At 37.2% G+C, this 16558-nt stretch overlaps 1 protein-coding gene across 2 annotated transcripts in view; it reads left to right on the forward strand.

The window, feature by feature from the left end:
• The window catches only part of LOC111872980 (sugar transporter SWEET1), a 23639-nt gene extending 8663 nt beyond the window's left edge, over window positions 1-14976 (forward strand). The window contains exons 5-7 of one of the 2 annotated variants that reach the window (XM_023867320.2): window positions 1027-1185; window positions 1733-1852; window positions 13099-14976. In XM_023867320.2, coding sequence (XP_023723088.1) covers window positions 1027-1185; window positions 1733-1852; window positions 13099-13113 — 294 coding nt within the window. In that variant the 3' untranslated portion in view covers window positions 13114-14976. Of the gene's footprint in view, window positions 1-1026; window positions 1186-1732; window positions 1853-3054; window positions 3708-13098 lie in introns of those variants that run through there. The other variant, XM_023867319.2, reaches the window with a different exon arrangement.
• Window positions 14977-16558: the final 1582 nt, after the last annotated feature.

A 16558-nucleotide genomic window follows, 5' to 3' on the forward strand; every position in this document is an offset into this window, starting at 1 on the left:
AGAAACAGCTCGCAATAGCCACAGGAACGTTGCTGCAAGACAGGCATATGTAACGACGACTTAGCGCTCTTAAACGCGTGTGTCATTAAATACAGTCCTCCTGACAACAGGCCAGTGAAAAATCTAACAATCTACAGCAAAACCATCAATTATTATGGGCGTTATAACATACGTGTGCAGCTGGACGAAACATACACGTCGAACCCCCCCAGACGATTTAAATCCCTGACGAAACATACACGACGAACCACGGCAACGGGTTAATATATCATCTATTTCATACATTATATTTCTGTCTGCAATGCAACTTATTATAATTTTAACTAGTTTTTATTGATTTTAATTAAAGTCCATTTATTTTGAGTTAAAGAGATCGCATTCACATGTGATATGAGAAGTTAGACATACCAAACAGTGCAACAATTTTAGTGAGTTAGAGACACCTGATGATGGCTGTGTACGGCCGAAACACATTGTGAGAAGGAAGGGGGACAATAATAAGTTGCACTGTAGACAGAAATATATTGTATGATATAAATTAAATATTAATAAAATATTCCTGCATAATTGTGAAACCAAGTAATCCTGCACACAGATAATCAAAGGTACACTGTACATATCCTGTCACTGCAGTACGGAAGAGACGTCGGTATTTACATAGTGACATGTGACCCAAGTAACTCGAATAGTTACTGCCATGTTTACCCCCACTCTTAGAAGTTTTTAAGTAAAACAAGACCCAAATCCTAACCATAGGGTCTGCTTCCAACTATAAGTTCAGAAGCTCAAGGTTTTGGTTTTGTTTTTGAAAATAAATATATAATATCCTCTTAAGGTTAGGCTTTGGATTTTGTGTTTACAAATAAACTTTCACAATTGGCAGCGTGAACATGGTGGATAACATGGCATTAAAATTTTAGAGGTTATGCGATAATACAAGAGTTCTCTTGTATGCTTGTGTGGTATGTCCAATGTAAGTGTCACTGTTTTCAATCTCCTTTGATGTTATAAAATTTTCTCTTTCAGTCTGTTGTTGTCAAGCAGATGCTAGCAGTTACAGCAGGTGTGGTGGTATTGCTGTGTTACACGCAGTATGACACTGATATGGACCGAACCAAAACACATGTTGGTTTCATTGCCAGTTTAGTGACAATTCTTTTTTTTGCTGCACCACTAACAATGCTGGTAAGGCATTAGTTTCTCAGTGGTTTAATTTCTAATAGACTTCTCTGTGCATAAGTTCTCTTTCTGAGGACATACAGATATATGTGTGTTTTAAAATATATTTCTCAGGAGGAATCACTACTATCATAGCCAGATTTCTGCTTTGTTCATTGATCATGGGTTCTAAACTTTTAAAGTTGTTGCCTCCGTGGTGTTGTTTTTGAACATAGTTCAATTATCACCAGATGAACTGATGAGGACATACAGTGAAAATGATCCCACTTTCTGTCAGTTAGATTTTTGCAGTCTCATGTGCAGTGCTACGTTCTATAAAATGTATTATTAAAAGTTTGAACTTTTAAGGTGAATAACTTTTAATAAATTTTATAGAACATAGTGTTGCATGTGAGACTGCAAAAACTATTTAACACTAAGTGAAAATTGCAACAGGATGCTACAACATAATATTATGATCTGACTTTGAATGGTTATATTGTTTTTCAAGTGCCAGGTAAGGACACTATTCTTTAAATAGGTCACTCTGTATTAATTTCTGCTTTCCTTACAGGCCAACGTTCTGGACAAGAAGAGTGTGGACAGTCTTCCACTACCATTAATTATGGCTACATTTGTATGTTGTTTACAGTGGCTTATTTATGGATATATACTGGGGGATCCATTTATACAGGTATGTAAGAAAATGTTTCTTAGGTGACAGTTTCTTTTAAATATGTGAATTCTAGAATATTGCCTGATAGCGGCATCTAACAGTGCAGCTGAAGACTCAAGACTGTGACCATAAACACCGACCTTTTACTTCTGACTGACTGTCTCTCTGGTAAATTGCTGCTGGCCCTCACGAACACAGTCCTTCTTGGTTATGAGTCTCAGAGGACTCATGACCATATTTCACTGTCTCACAGCTGTCTAACACAGAGTCAGAGTCACTTTATAACTGGCAGTTTTGTCTTGGCGCCAAGTCCGTTGAGGCTCACAACCAGAGATTTTTTTTTTTTCAATTGAACCTTTGCAGTCAATAGTCCTTATGTAACATCCTCTCTGATGAGAGGATGGGTTTGTCTCTTATGAATATGTTTTGCCCTTGTGAAGTATATGTGTCACACACATGGCATGTTATTGAAAATTCTTCCTTGTGGTGCCCTATATACAAGTCCACTGTCAGGCCAGGCTTTGCAAAGCAGATCATGTCTTCAGAGTCAGGGTCAGTGTGAGTTACTTTATGATTGATGTTTACCACCCATCAGTTTTTCTTGGCACCAAGCCCCTTGAGATTCACGACCAGCAATTTTGTTTTCAACTGAACCCATAGGGTCATAACCTCAGCATGAATGATGTAGAAAACTCTTCTTCCAATAGTTTTTCTTTGCATGTTGATTCATTGTTGCGTAAATGTGTTTACTGTGCTGTTGCGTAGCAGTGGCCAGCTTTATTTATTCCATTTATCCAGCTTTCACCTGTTCACTTCACAATAATAACAGTGGAAGGTGGAGTACACAGTGATTTTGAATGCTGCCTTTCAATTTAGCAGTGTTTATTGGACCCGGTGTTCATTTATTGAAGATACTCATATGTACCTATGTTGGCATTATTAATATTAAATATACTATGCTGCCTAGAGTTTTCAATTAGCAATGGTGAGCTTTGTGACTCAGTAAAAACCTGTGAATTGGATATGACACCAGGTGTGCCTTAGAGTCTGACTAGACAGCATGAAGAAGAGATCTCTTCTGCTATCAGGAATTGAACCCAGATATTCCACTTGGCCAACTTGTTGTAATTTTTACATTAGTCATCTCTTTATTTTTTGATCAGAAAATAATTTGACAACACACATGCCTATTGAAGGAGATATATTCTGTTCTGTTACAGATACCTAATGTTCTGGGCACAATCATATCTGGCTTTGAACTTACACTCTTTCTTATTTATCCTTCATAATGACAAAATTTCCAAGATGATGCTGGTGGAAGAATTCCTAGTATCTAATATTGTTTTATAAATTATTTTAGTATTGGCATTTTCCAAACTGGCAGTAGTTCTAAAATAAATTCTAAGAGTGTATTATCAATAATAATATGTTAGAAAACATGTCTCAAGGTCTTGATAGAGGTAGCCTTTGCAGGATATCGTGACAGACTATTGAAAGTGTATAGAACGTGGTATGAAAGCAATCAAGATAATGACCATTAACATGGCTATAGTAAAGATAGATATCACATTCCATTTGTTGTATTTGGCTCATATGCAAAGGCAGAATTGTAATCACAGAATCGGTGTGTAAAGTACAAATCTGATTTTAAATTCAGACATGTAGGGCTGTTAACAAACTGACATTTTTAATTGAATAAACATATAATATAAATCATTTAATTTGTTAATAAAAACATACTTTATTGTCAGAAATACCAATTAATTTATTAGTAAATTAATAAAAAGTAAGTATAATTTGTAGTTGCAGAATTTGATTTGTTTCATTCTGGTCTGTCACACTAACAAATTACAAAAACACAACAGCTCCGTCCAGTGTGACTATTGAAATTTTTACTACTTGAAAACCCAACGCCCTTACATGTTTCGGTCCCTATAGACCAGTGTTTCCCAACCTTTTTGATGCCGAAGACCCCCTGTACCAAATGTTAATTGACCACAACCCCCATAAAACCCAAAATGCAAATTTTTTATATTTTACATATAATAAAAGTGAAACAGTAACTTACAATTTTGCAACACTAAATGTGTCATTTATGACAATAAAATACAGTTATAAATGGAACTTATTCGGAAGATCACGAACATATCAATTAGGCCTAATATTATGAATTTAACACTCACCTAATCAACGATCCACACTTTAACCACCGATCCATATCTAAATAAAATCGTGAACAAACTGAAAATCAGAAGTTTCGTTGTGAACTCAATTATTTGAACAAGAGCAGAAAAACTGAATACTAAACCGAGAAAAACACACTTGTATAATATTACAAAAATTCACTGCACAAAAACTAAAGACACACAGGTTGTCCACTCTGCCACTGAAATGAATAAGAAACATGGTCAGTGGTCCCAGCTTTATTCCCAACCAAAGAGGGATGGATTTGGTGGGGAGGGGGAGACTGGTCAGACAGCAGGTAAGAAGGACAGCAGTCCAACCTGAAACACGGGTCTGAGATGCAATGGGCCGACCAAAAGAAAATGTCCTTGGAAAAAGCTACACGAATTGTTGGTTAGTCACCTCTGCTTTACAAAGGGAAGAAGTAACGGTACCAACAGTCCCATAAATTTTACTTCAACCATGGGCCTCAAGAGCCAGAGATATACATTGCAAATATCCCAGGTGTAAGGAACATGATAAGATAAAGTTTAATGAAAATAAACTATCCCGCGGACCACAGGTTGGGAACCACTGCTATAGACCATCATCAGAGGGAACATCGGTACTTTTTTGGAAACTACTATCACAGCACACCACAAACAAACACAGGATGATACCAAGAATCTCCTTCTCAAGATAGACAGGCGGCACAAGTTCAGCCCCCATCAAGAAAGATGGTAGGAGAAGGGACACGAACCTACTTGGTTTATAAATTTTAACTTAACAAAGTTTTTAAAAACTTTAATATACCAGGAGGGCTGCTGTAGTTTTGAAAAAGTTGGATTTTGTATATATTGGGCATTACAAACATTGTATGTATATGTATTTTAGCACTCAAAAAACACCTACTGTGATAGTAGTTTCCACAAAGTATCGATGTTCCCTCTGATGATGGTCTATAGGGACCAAAACATGTAAGGGCGTTGGGTTTTCAAGTAGTAAAAACTTCAATACTCACACACTGGACGGAGTTGTTTTGTCTTTGTAATGTAGTTGCAGAGTTTTAAAATTTTGAAGTGGCTTTCTGGTTAGGAAACCAGCAGGCAGAGATGTCTCTTTAAGACATGTCCTAGAGGTTAGAAATTAATGTTGGTAATATAATAATAGAAATATATACATAATGGACATAGAGAATATGAGATTTGAGAAGTAGCTGCAATGATATCCATCTTCTGGGATGTGACACTGCATAGTTTGGTAGATAGGTACCAATCTTTTGGAGGCAGGAGGTTCCGCTGAAGCATTGATACTCATCTACCAGACTGTTCAGTGTCATGTTCCCAGAAGACAGCAGTCTGCACTTAAAAAGTGTTCATTTAGTGAAGCTCAAGTTTTGAATTCTAAGAAAGTAACTATTGCTGAAGATCGTGGTCTTCACGGAATGTATAGAAAGAGTAGCCGGTGAGTAAAGAATTAGTTAAGTATTGAAAGCTGTGACTTTTTTATGTGTTTTTATGACTTTGCCTTCTGTGCCTGGAGTTGTGCTTCTACTGAGTGTACTTCTTAACAGAGTTCATGAAATCTGAAACACTTTTTAATTGTTTATTTAAAACTGCAGTATTGTTTGATGAATTTTATGATAATTTTGGAAATAACCTTCTGAATGTATTATTTTACATATCAGTAAACATTATTATTTATATCTTCACATTTCAGTAATGACTGCTGCTTATTGTCACCTCTTGGTTTATATCAGAGAAGTTTGGTTGATATAACTTATATAATATTTCATAGAGCCATGTTACATGCAGTATACTCCACTTATATGTGCTAGTCAAGAGGAAAAGAAGCAGAAATAATAAAAAAAAAACACAGATGATCCAAGATATGTTGTGGAAATTCAGAAACTTATGCATAGCATAAAACTTGCGGAGCAAATGTACCGAACATGAAATGTGTATTTTATTTCTCTACATCATTTGTTCAGAATTTTTTTGCTCCACTATAAATTTAGTGAGTTACATTCAGTATATATGGGGGCTCTTTGGAAAATAACCTCCAGTGAGCTGTTAACAAAACAAGCATTGAGAAAAAAATGTATTATGTACAAAAAAATGCATACATACTTAAGCCACTTCTCAACATAGTCACCACCAGAACTGAGGCACTTGTCATATCAGGGAATAAGTTTTTGTATGCCTGTGTCAAAGAAGTCTGCCAACTGTGAGCTCAGCCACTTTTGCATTGTGAAACACAAAAAATACTGCGTACAGCCATTCAGAACAAAAGGCGTGGAAAGCTGACATCCAGTGTAGTGCTCCTCAGTGACAATGCTCGTCCGCATACAGGTGCTCGCGCTCAAGCAGTGTTGGAGCATTTCAACTGGGAGTTGTTTGACCACCATCCTTACAGCCCTGATCTCGCTCTGAGAGACTGCCACCTGTCTCACCTTATCACAGCACTCTACAGTAATGAGGAGTTGATTAATGGAAGGTGTCAAAACGCGGCTGAGCTCAAGACCAAAGCCTACTGGTGAACACACTCCTGAGCCACTTTCACCCACTTAAGACCATAATCTGTTTTGATATGCTAATAGTAATTAAATTAATAAACTGTTATTTGTACTGAACAGTGTGGGACAGATGGGGAAAAAGTCCTTGCAAACTCACAGCTGTTTTGTTGGTCCATGAATCAGAAAAGTTTCAGAATCACTGAATATGAATATTGAGTAGTGTGTGTCAACTTTATCACTCTTGCTTTGATCAGAGAAAAACACTGTGCTTTAAATGTATCAAATAGGTTTTTGATATGAGGAATGTCTCCTTAAAACACCGAATATGTGTTGTAAATATTGATATTCATATTTATGGTAATCTGTGTTAATAGCTTTGTGTGACCCTCCCCTCTACAATTGTACTCTGTGATTTGTGCTAATGGCTATAACTCTACTAATATGGCCTTCAATTATTGTGTGTTATGTTTAACAAGTTACATCTACTGCCAAAATAATGAGTGTGCAGAAAGTCATATGATTTTTAATTTTTAGTATATTCATTTATTACTCTGGGTTTGTACGTGGCTGAAAATAATTTTCATACACAGCTTATTTTAAGCACATTGGAATACTTCATTCTTTACTTTGAAATATCATGTTTCCTGATATAATTTTGATAAGTTCCAAATTTCAGATTCATAACCCAGTGTACTGAAACTACAGTTGAGTCATTCATTGCAAGTTGTAATTTACTAACTGCGCTCTCAAAGCTCCATTGAAATAACAGAAGGCTGAAGAAAGTTATGTAATGAGGAGCTTCATAACTTATATTCTTAACCAAATATAATTAGAATGATCAAGCGAAGGATGATGAGATGAATGGGCATGTGGCAAGCATGGAGGAAAAAAGTAATACATATTGAGTTATAGTGGGAAAGCCAGAAGGAAAGAGACCACTCGGAAAACAGAGACACAGATGGGAGGATGATATTAAAATGGATCTTAGAGAAATTGGATGGGGTGGTATGGACTGGATTCATCTGGCTTAGGATAGGGACCAGTGACAGTCTCTTGTGAACATGGTAATGAACCTTCGTGTTCCATAAAATGTTGAGAAATTCTTGAGTAGCTGAGTGATTCTTGGTCGCTCAGCTCCATGGAGTTTGTTTGTTGGTTGATTGGTTGGTTGGTCAGTCAGTCAGATAATATCTGGCACACACATGTTTGTTATCAGTGTATAATAGTACATTCTTAGAAACAGGCGATTTAAGTAGATCTTGCACCCCAATAGCCATAAGGTAGATTTAAATGCCCACCCAAGGGGTTAATGGCATTGTAACTTATGGATCAGAAGGCCAATGATAATTAAACACTTAGCATATGATTTGTTATAAAAAAGTTACATTTAATGTAAAAATTCTGTGATACAAGGAGTTATCTGGGTTGGTATTTGTACAGTAATTATAGGAAGTATAAGTAATTATTAAATGCAAGCAGCACATATTTCAGAAACTGATTTGAAAGGATCATGAACATTGCTGTCTTGTGGGGTATGATACATTGCAGTTTGATAGATAGGTAGATAGGTACCAACAGTTTGGAGGAAGCCTAGGCTTTAATCTGCAGGGTACTTGGCATCACATTTGGCAGTCTTCATAATTACCAGCATGAGAACCTCAGATCTCACTAAAGGATAATGCTTATAGCACTACTGGAATTTGGATAGCACATGTTGCAATTTTAAATTGAAAAGTGCATCAGTTGTTTAAGATGACTTTCTGACTTGGTTGATGCATTTAACATTTTTCAGCTAATACACCCATGAGACTGCCGGTCACGGTAGCTGAGCGGTCTAAGGCATGCACTGTCTTCACTCGCTCGGAAGCCGAGATCGTGGGTTCAAATCCCACTCAGGGCATGGATGTTTGTGTGCATTTTTCTGTGTTTGTGTACAGGTAGAGGCCTTGCGATGAGCTGATCACCCACCCAAGGAGTCCTACCATATGTCTAAGATCTAGAAAAACCGAAGTGAACGGAGAAGTTCATGGAGGTAGGCCTAGGCCCACTGGGGCTGTAGTGCCAAGGAAAAAAAAAACACCCATGAGAACATTATAGACGTACATAAAAATGTATATACCCTTAAAAGCTGTAATTTGTATATATATAAACCTAACAGCTTGCCATTCTGTTGTTTTTCTCCTCATCTCATTATGTAGAAGTCATCATTATTAGTAGTCACAGATATGAATGTCAGATGACAGTGAGAGGTGCCTATACTTGTCAGCATTGAACTCATGACATTGCTGAAAACATGTTTCCATTGTTGATAGTGTAAATATTCAGTGAAGAAATGATTTAATGGAAAAAGATTGAATCATTGTAGGGGTTGTCTGTGGAAACTGCAGCTAGAGATGGGAATTGTTTGTTATTAAATTTCCATGTTTGAGGTCATTCAGAATAATGTGGTACCTCGTATTAATACAAGGTAAGATTACAGGACATATCCAGTGTATGTTGTTAATGTCAAAATAATATCTGTTACTAAAACTTATAGTGTTTGATAATGTTTATCTTGTATTTGAGGGCCAAGTCACTTAACTTGGTTAACCTGTGATTCAAAGATCTGTTGTTTGCTGGTGACCATGACAGTGATCATTATGGTGGTCTGTTTCCAAGTGACTAAAAGGAGAGATTAGCTTCTACAGACAACATTTGCCAAAAATGTTTCCTCTTTGTAATTGCACCACATGGTGCATATTGCTGTTCTGTCAAGTTTACTGTCTTATTGTAAATGTAACTGTCTTCCCAAAATGTTTCAAGTTATTGAGGTATGGTATTCCTGATGGTTTGTTTTTAACAATTTCTGATCAAAATTTCAATGGGCTTTATGCTAGTCATGACATAAGTTAACAAAAGTATATGGTTGCCCATAAACATATTTAGCAAAAGCAAGACCCTCTTTATTGAATTTGAGCTATATAGTGTTGTTATGTCTATCTTATGCAGTAATATGAAATGTTCTTGTCCGTATGCATACAGAAAACAAACACTGACAAGGGAATGGTCTGATCCAACATGTCGAAAGCTGCCCAGATATTTTTTCACTGCAAGAGTACACACAACAAAATCCACCGTCAAAATTTTAGCTGCTAATATGCACGGCAAGTATTTTTTTAAAAATTGCAAACCTTACTCATGTTTTCTGTATGCAGAACCGCTTGTACCAGAGGTTTGTACAACCCCAGCCTAGGCTGTCAGCCGTGTTGCGTGTTGCATACTGCTCTGCTATGGGTGGACATTTCACCAAGGGTCTGGCAGGCTACAGTATTGGCCATGTTCAGCAATTTTTAAAAAATACCTGCAGTGCGTATTAGCAGCTAAAATTTTGATGGTGGATTTTGTTGTGTGTACTCTTACAGTGAAAAAATTATCAGGACAGGTTTCAACGTGTCGGATCAGACCATTCTCTTGTGAGAAGTGGTGATACATTGGACTTGTAATAACACAAATAGATTTGTGACTATTAACTTCACATAAGTCTCATGGAAGGTGATATTTGGATTCCCTACAAATTGAAATTTCCATCCATGTGAGAGCTAACAAAATGAATGTAGGTTGGATTTAAAAAGAAAAATACTGGAGTGTGCCATCTTCACTTTTTGGTGAAAATGAAGTGATACACTTTTATGATTCTTTGTATTGTTTTGCACTGTCTCCACATACAGTAAACCCTCAATAATCTGGAGTAATTGTGGGGAAGTCCATCTAGATTAAGCAGCAATCTGGATTATTGAAGCAAAAGGTAGCCCTGAAAGGCAAAAAACTTAGAACACAAATAAATGGAAAATTTAATGATGTAAGTAGTGCTGATGGAAAATAAATAACAAAATATCACTGTAGAGCCTTTACTTAAAAACTATAAAAAGACAATAAATTTATTCATCATAGAGGACTCAGAAGTTGTACTTGTTTTTGAATGTAATAATGCAGGTTTGAAGAAACTGTCAAGTTTTGTCTGCACAGACAACTGACTCATCTGCCTTCCTAAATGTCATGTGTCTTCTAAAGTTATGTATTCAACTGTGAACAGCATTTTTCATATTTTGATCCAAATTAACTGTAACTGGATTAATAAGGATTTACTGTACTTCCATGTGTGTGTACCTTACTTGCAAGTGTGAGATTTTAGAATGTGTTTTGTTAAAGTTACATTAAAACTGCAGTTTAAGGTAATTTGAAACCCAGTTTCCTGAGATTCATGTTGATGGACACAGTAAACTCCAGTACTCAGGTGATAGTATGTTGCAACTACACTACTATTAACTTTCACTGTGTGTGTGGTTTAAGGTGAATGAAGAATCAAAGTTAATCTTTATGATTGTTTCTGATGTATTTTATTAATGGGATAAATGCAGAATAAACAAAAGACAATAAAATGTGATATTTTAAGAGTACTGAATGCTGTTGATATATTGTTATAATGGTTCCAAATATATTTGTGAAAATTTGAGTTCTCCAAAATGAAACTGCTCATTAACCAAAATATTATTTGGGTCTAAATGATGCATTCATGTTTGTATATAACTTCTATATATTAAAAATCATTACTAAAAATAACCCAAGGTATAACAGTATTTCAATAAATGACAATATAGGTATGTTGGAAAGCATCATCTGGGCAAACAGTGCTTTAGGGAGATCAGTAAGTGAGCCCTTAATTAACATTGCCACAGCAGAAACTGCATGCGCTGTAAAAGCCTGGCAAATAAAAAGGAGGGGTTGCAGTCACAGATATTTTTATTATTCCACTCGCATCATATTTCAGTTTAGATACACTACCTTATTACCTTACAAAAGGTAAAGCTTTCACTGTAACAGGCCATGGAGGCCCCTAGAGTCATGAGACATCAAGGCTTAGGGTACGGCCTGAGTGCAGCAGGGCGTGAAGCGTTTGGTGGGGCGGGGCGGGGCATGCAGCGTGCATCACAAACCCGTTTGAATATATTGGCATGTCCTGGGACCAAGTGTTTTGATCGGAGCGGGCAGCAGGCAGAGGAGCATGCAGCGTGCAGGTCAAACCAGTTTGTGTTTCAGTAGCGTTTGGGGCGTTTGTAAGATGTCTTTTGAGCATAAAAACGCTGAACACTAGAGGTGCACTGAGGACACAGCAGCAGCCTGCTGCTGTCCCCACCATAAAGTTGCCCATGCCCCGCCACACTCGGACCGTACCCTTACACATTTTTCTAAAGTCAGCCTACAGATGGCAGTGAGGTTGTCAGCCTTGCACACTGGCCATCCTTTACACCCAGGAAGATTCCTGGTACTCATTTCTGTTAGAGGCTGAGTCAACTCCAGGGCCATAGTGCAGCTGGAAAAGTTAGGTCAACTGAAAAATCCAATAACCTTATCAGGAAGCAAACACATTACATTGTGACTTGTAACATAGTGCCTCAACTAACTATGCTACCACATGCCCAACTATAATAAAGGAAAGGATTTTTAATATTTATCATATATGTACCAGTCAATACAACTATCATTGTACAAATCCATACCCCACATCACCTCAGCAACTTTCAGTCCAGCACACACTGGCACTACATATATCCAACAGGATATCCAGGTATGAAACCTTTCTGTTATTACTTACTGATATCAGACATCATATGATAAGCATTAACATACCTTTCTCTTGTTATCCCTGCTGTCCCTGTAACAGGTTTTGAAGGCCCATAGGTTTGTGAGACGTCGAGGCTTCCACATTTTCAGGACAGTCAGCTCACAGATGGCAGTGAGGTTGTCAGCCTTATACACTGACCACCCTTTACCCCTCAGGAATATTCCTAGTACTCATTTTTGTTAGAGGCTGAGTGAACCCCAGGGCCATAGTGCAGCTGGAAGGATTAGGTCAATTGAAAAATCTTATGACATCGTGACTCAAACCTACAACCTTCCAGCTTGTGGCATAGTGCCTCAATCAACTACACTACCGCATGTCCCACCTGAAGACATTTAACAAACAACAACAGCAAAATCATGTCAATCAGAAGATACAACATATAACAAGAAACCCTTTTATCAATAAAACTTAAACATCAATTTGAACCTATTTTATACTTATGGCTGTAACTTAATTTATACTAAGGTCTACAGCAACAGTAAAGCAAGTTCCTTTTAGGGTGGAGCCTCTGAGATGGCCCAGAAGGGCAAAAACATGTCGCGCCATAAGTAGTTGGATTACTTATATTAAACTTGTTTACAGGATGGCTTGTCATTCCAGCAAGATGTCTCATCTCAAACGAAATTAAGCAGCCTCTCCCAAAGGGATGTGACTGCTAAGAGTGCCTGAATCATCAGTATCAGAAATGATGAAACCTTCTGGGACACTGAACATTGTTGGGACTATTTAGAATAGGAAAAGCTAACCACTCAACTCCATTTAGAGTCAAGGTTACAAATGCATATACCTTATTTCCTTGTTGTCTTTAGGGCATGGTGCCTAATACTGCACAGGGACACATCCTCATGGCACAGTGCGTAATTAACCACAAGGACGACTTTTACCTTATTGACTGATTTTATAACATGTTTCTTTCTGCTGCAGGGTAATCTACCATGAACTTGTTCAGACTACAAAAGATTACATGCAAGAAGGAAAGACCATCAATCCGAAGTGGCTAGTGGAATTTGCTCCAACTTTCTTCAAATTCTCAGACCCAACAAAGCTGGGTAAATTTAAGAAGAATCGGTGTCTTGAGCCACTTTACAACAAATATGAAGAGCCAAATGCATTGAGATATGAATATAAAGTGAGCACTTTATCATCGTATTTTGTTTGGAAAGAACAAAAACGATTTTAAATGTTCAGTAACACATGTATTATTACTTAACGTTTATTTTCATAACAGACCTATACAGGATCAGTCTTCTGCAATGATATGTCATGTAGTCTGGTGGATGTGTACGAGTACCAGCAATTTAGAGGAAGATAATGGCAGGTTTCTCAAAAATTTTGGTACATATAACAGCATCACAATCAAGAGAGCATTCTTGATATTTATTGCTGTCAGAACCTCTCATTTCACATCAGTTTCAAGTGATGTGTCTTGCTGAGCTTCTTTTGTCTTTCTTTGAATCATTTTAAAAAATTTTCAGATGTACTCTCTTTTCACTATTTAATCTGTTTTTCTTCTGGAGACTGCACGCAGCTATTGGCTGGATGCCCAGGGAATGAAGTTTTGATTCCTGGCAGGGGTATAAGATTTTTCTCTTCTCCACGGCAACCAGACTGGCTCTAAGGACCACTCAGCCTCATGTTTCCTACCCAGTGAGCATCAGGGCCCTTTCCCTGGGAATAAACTGGTTTGGGCATCAAGTTAGTCTCCATCTTGTGTCAAGATTAGAATGTACAGAGCTGTATACCTCCACTTCCCCATACATGACTCATTGCTTGAGCTATGGCACAGCCAATATTTTATTCTTATCTCAAATTAAACATGATTCATGATAGGTCAATAATGTGATCGGCTAAAATGGTTCTCATTTCAGCCAGTCTCCCATCAAGTTCTCATCAGAGATTGTACGTGTAGGGAAACCAATGGAATGTCAAGTTAACCATTCACCACCACCTAGTGCTGAGGTGAGTGCATGGAGGTCTGTCTCCATGTACCAGTTATTCCATTTTAACAGTGTACTTAAGCACAAAGCATTACTTCTTCCAGACACAATGTTTTATTTTTGCCCATGCAAACCTCACTAATGGTGCAGAAATTTGCCCAAATTCTTCTCAGTCAGTTTCAGCTGGGATTCCAATTTTTTGTGTCTTTTAAATGACAAGTACAGTAAAATGCCATATCCTGCTGTGTAGGATCCCTCATAAGAACTTAAACAAGAGCATTATAAATGAATGGAAGTGTGTGGAATATACCATATATGACATAGAAAGTGTTAATACACATGTAACCTTATCAGTCATCTTATACTGAGGTCTGCAAACATAATAGTCTAAGATGCAGAAATATTGGTAATGGCGCTTTGTACAAAACATTTGAAATGTAGTGTTAATTGACAATAGTACTGTTGCATATTTGCTAGGCAACGCGACAAGATTTCTTGTGGGTTCCCAGATTTGAATGAATATTTTATTGGGCAGTCACTTTTACACTTGTAAGTACAATTATCTCACTTATAATGCCTGTTAGACGTTTCTTCTTCACTATTACAACTTCTTGCACTGCTGATCTTGGTGAAGTCTTCTCTGTATCTCTGTAATCTTTTTGTATCACTGTATTTCAGCTTGTAATCTCTTCATATCACTCTGTATCACAGCTCATTTTAACCTCTTCATATCACTCTGTATCACAGCTCGTTTTAACCTCTTCATATCACTTTGTATCTCTGCTCATTGTAATCTGGTCTCAATTCCTACCTGGTCTTCCCTTATACCCTACCGATGGACAGGCTCGAAGACACCTTGTGCAAGGGTTCCATCTCACGTGTTCTATCTGCCAGGAGCTCATGTTTTTCTCATTGTAGCAGTAACTTCACTAGTTAGTCTCTCATTGGTACGAATTTTCCTAGCTGCTGTCATGCAACTGCCTTGAACAGTTTGTGTGTAATGGTGGAAACTCCACTGTTAGATTGCTAGCCATTGTATAGCAATTGATGTGTTCCGATTCCTAGGCATTGCAGCAGGAATGCTGGTTGTTGCCTAGAAAATCAACCCTGATCTCCTAACCCATGCCAGCTTTCTGGCAGCATGCCACAGTACATAAAGTGGTAACAGATTTTGTATTTTTAAGACAGTGCTGTAAATATGACTTGTATAATTATTTGTAATATATTCCATGTGACCTGTATGTCCAGATAGCAGTTTTATCTTATTTTTAATTAAGAGATGATATTGTACTGTATAAAATGTTTCTGATGTGTACATAATATTTAAAGTTAAACTTCTTTTAGAACCATTTGTGGAGTTCAAATCTCTTTACTGTTATGACCACACACTACAAATATTCTCTTTCAAGTAAGGGAAAAAATACCAGAGTAGTATTATTAGGAACTATTAGCAGAACATTCTGTTTCGTGTAACCATTACCAAGCTGGTTTGTATAGTAGTACTGGGAGGTACCTGGTTTGAATCTCAGACGAGACACCAGCTATCCTGACTTAGGTTCTGTATAGGTTTCTCTAAGTCCCACAGGAAAATTCCAGAGAGTATATCGCTCAATCAGACCATCATGACTTTCTTCCAAATCATGACTCATCAGTCATCCTGCCATTTGAGACAATAGTCCAAACACTTGGTAGATAGTATAGTACAATAAATGACACACATGGTGACCCACATATAAACCACTGGTCTAGAAAATTCCACCCTCAATTTTTGGCTGTATTTTACTCTTCATCATTCTGCTGTTATCTGTCCTGTTTCAGACATGTGATGATTCACTCACAAGGGGCCTAAAGTTAATGAGTATAAATCAGACAATGATTTACCAATGAATATAAAATGTGGCAAGAATATAACACTAGTAGATAACTGGATTACAAAAATTGCTAAAATTGGTTTTCATAAACATGGGAACATACGCTCATATTCTCCACATTCATATACGTTACTCTGCCACACATCTGGATTCACAGACTGAAGGAAATGGTGCACACTGAGAAGTCAAGCACTGCGTCAGTGCTGCCAAGTTTCATGTTAATTAGTAAATTACTGTGTGATTTATAGTTATTAGTTTCGAGGCTGCCCTCGGTGAATCATCCTCTATATCAGTAAGTAGGCCTACAGCACAACTTTCATCTTATGGTGCTTCTAAACTACCTAAAATTCTGGGTTTCTGTCAGATACAGTCAATTTTTTTTCTAATAATGATTTATTTGGCAATAACAATAATAACAGTAATAAATAACAATTAACAATTAACCATGGCTTATATTAAATATGATATGACATATATATGGAGCCTTATGTTTGTTTTTGCATGTTGATGTTTAGAGGTTGTTCACTATGATCTGTCCGTTTGTGATTCTGCCCAGGATGTTGTGTAACCAGTAGT

Source organism: Cryptotermes secundus, unplaced genomic scaffold (assembly GCF_002891405.2).
Source record: "Cryptotermes secundus unplaced genomic scaffold, Csec_1.0 scaffold1277, whole genome shotgun sequence".
Lineage (NCBI taxonomy): Eukaryota > Metazoa > Arthropoda > Insecta > Blattodea > Kalotermitidae > Cryptotermes > Cryptotermes secundus.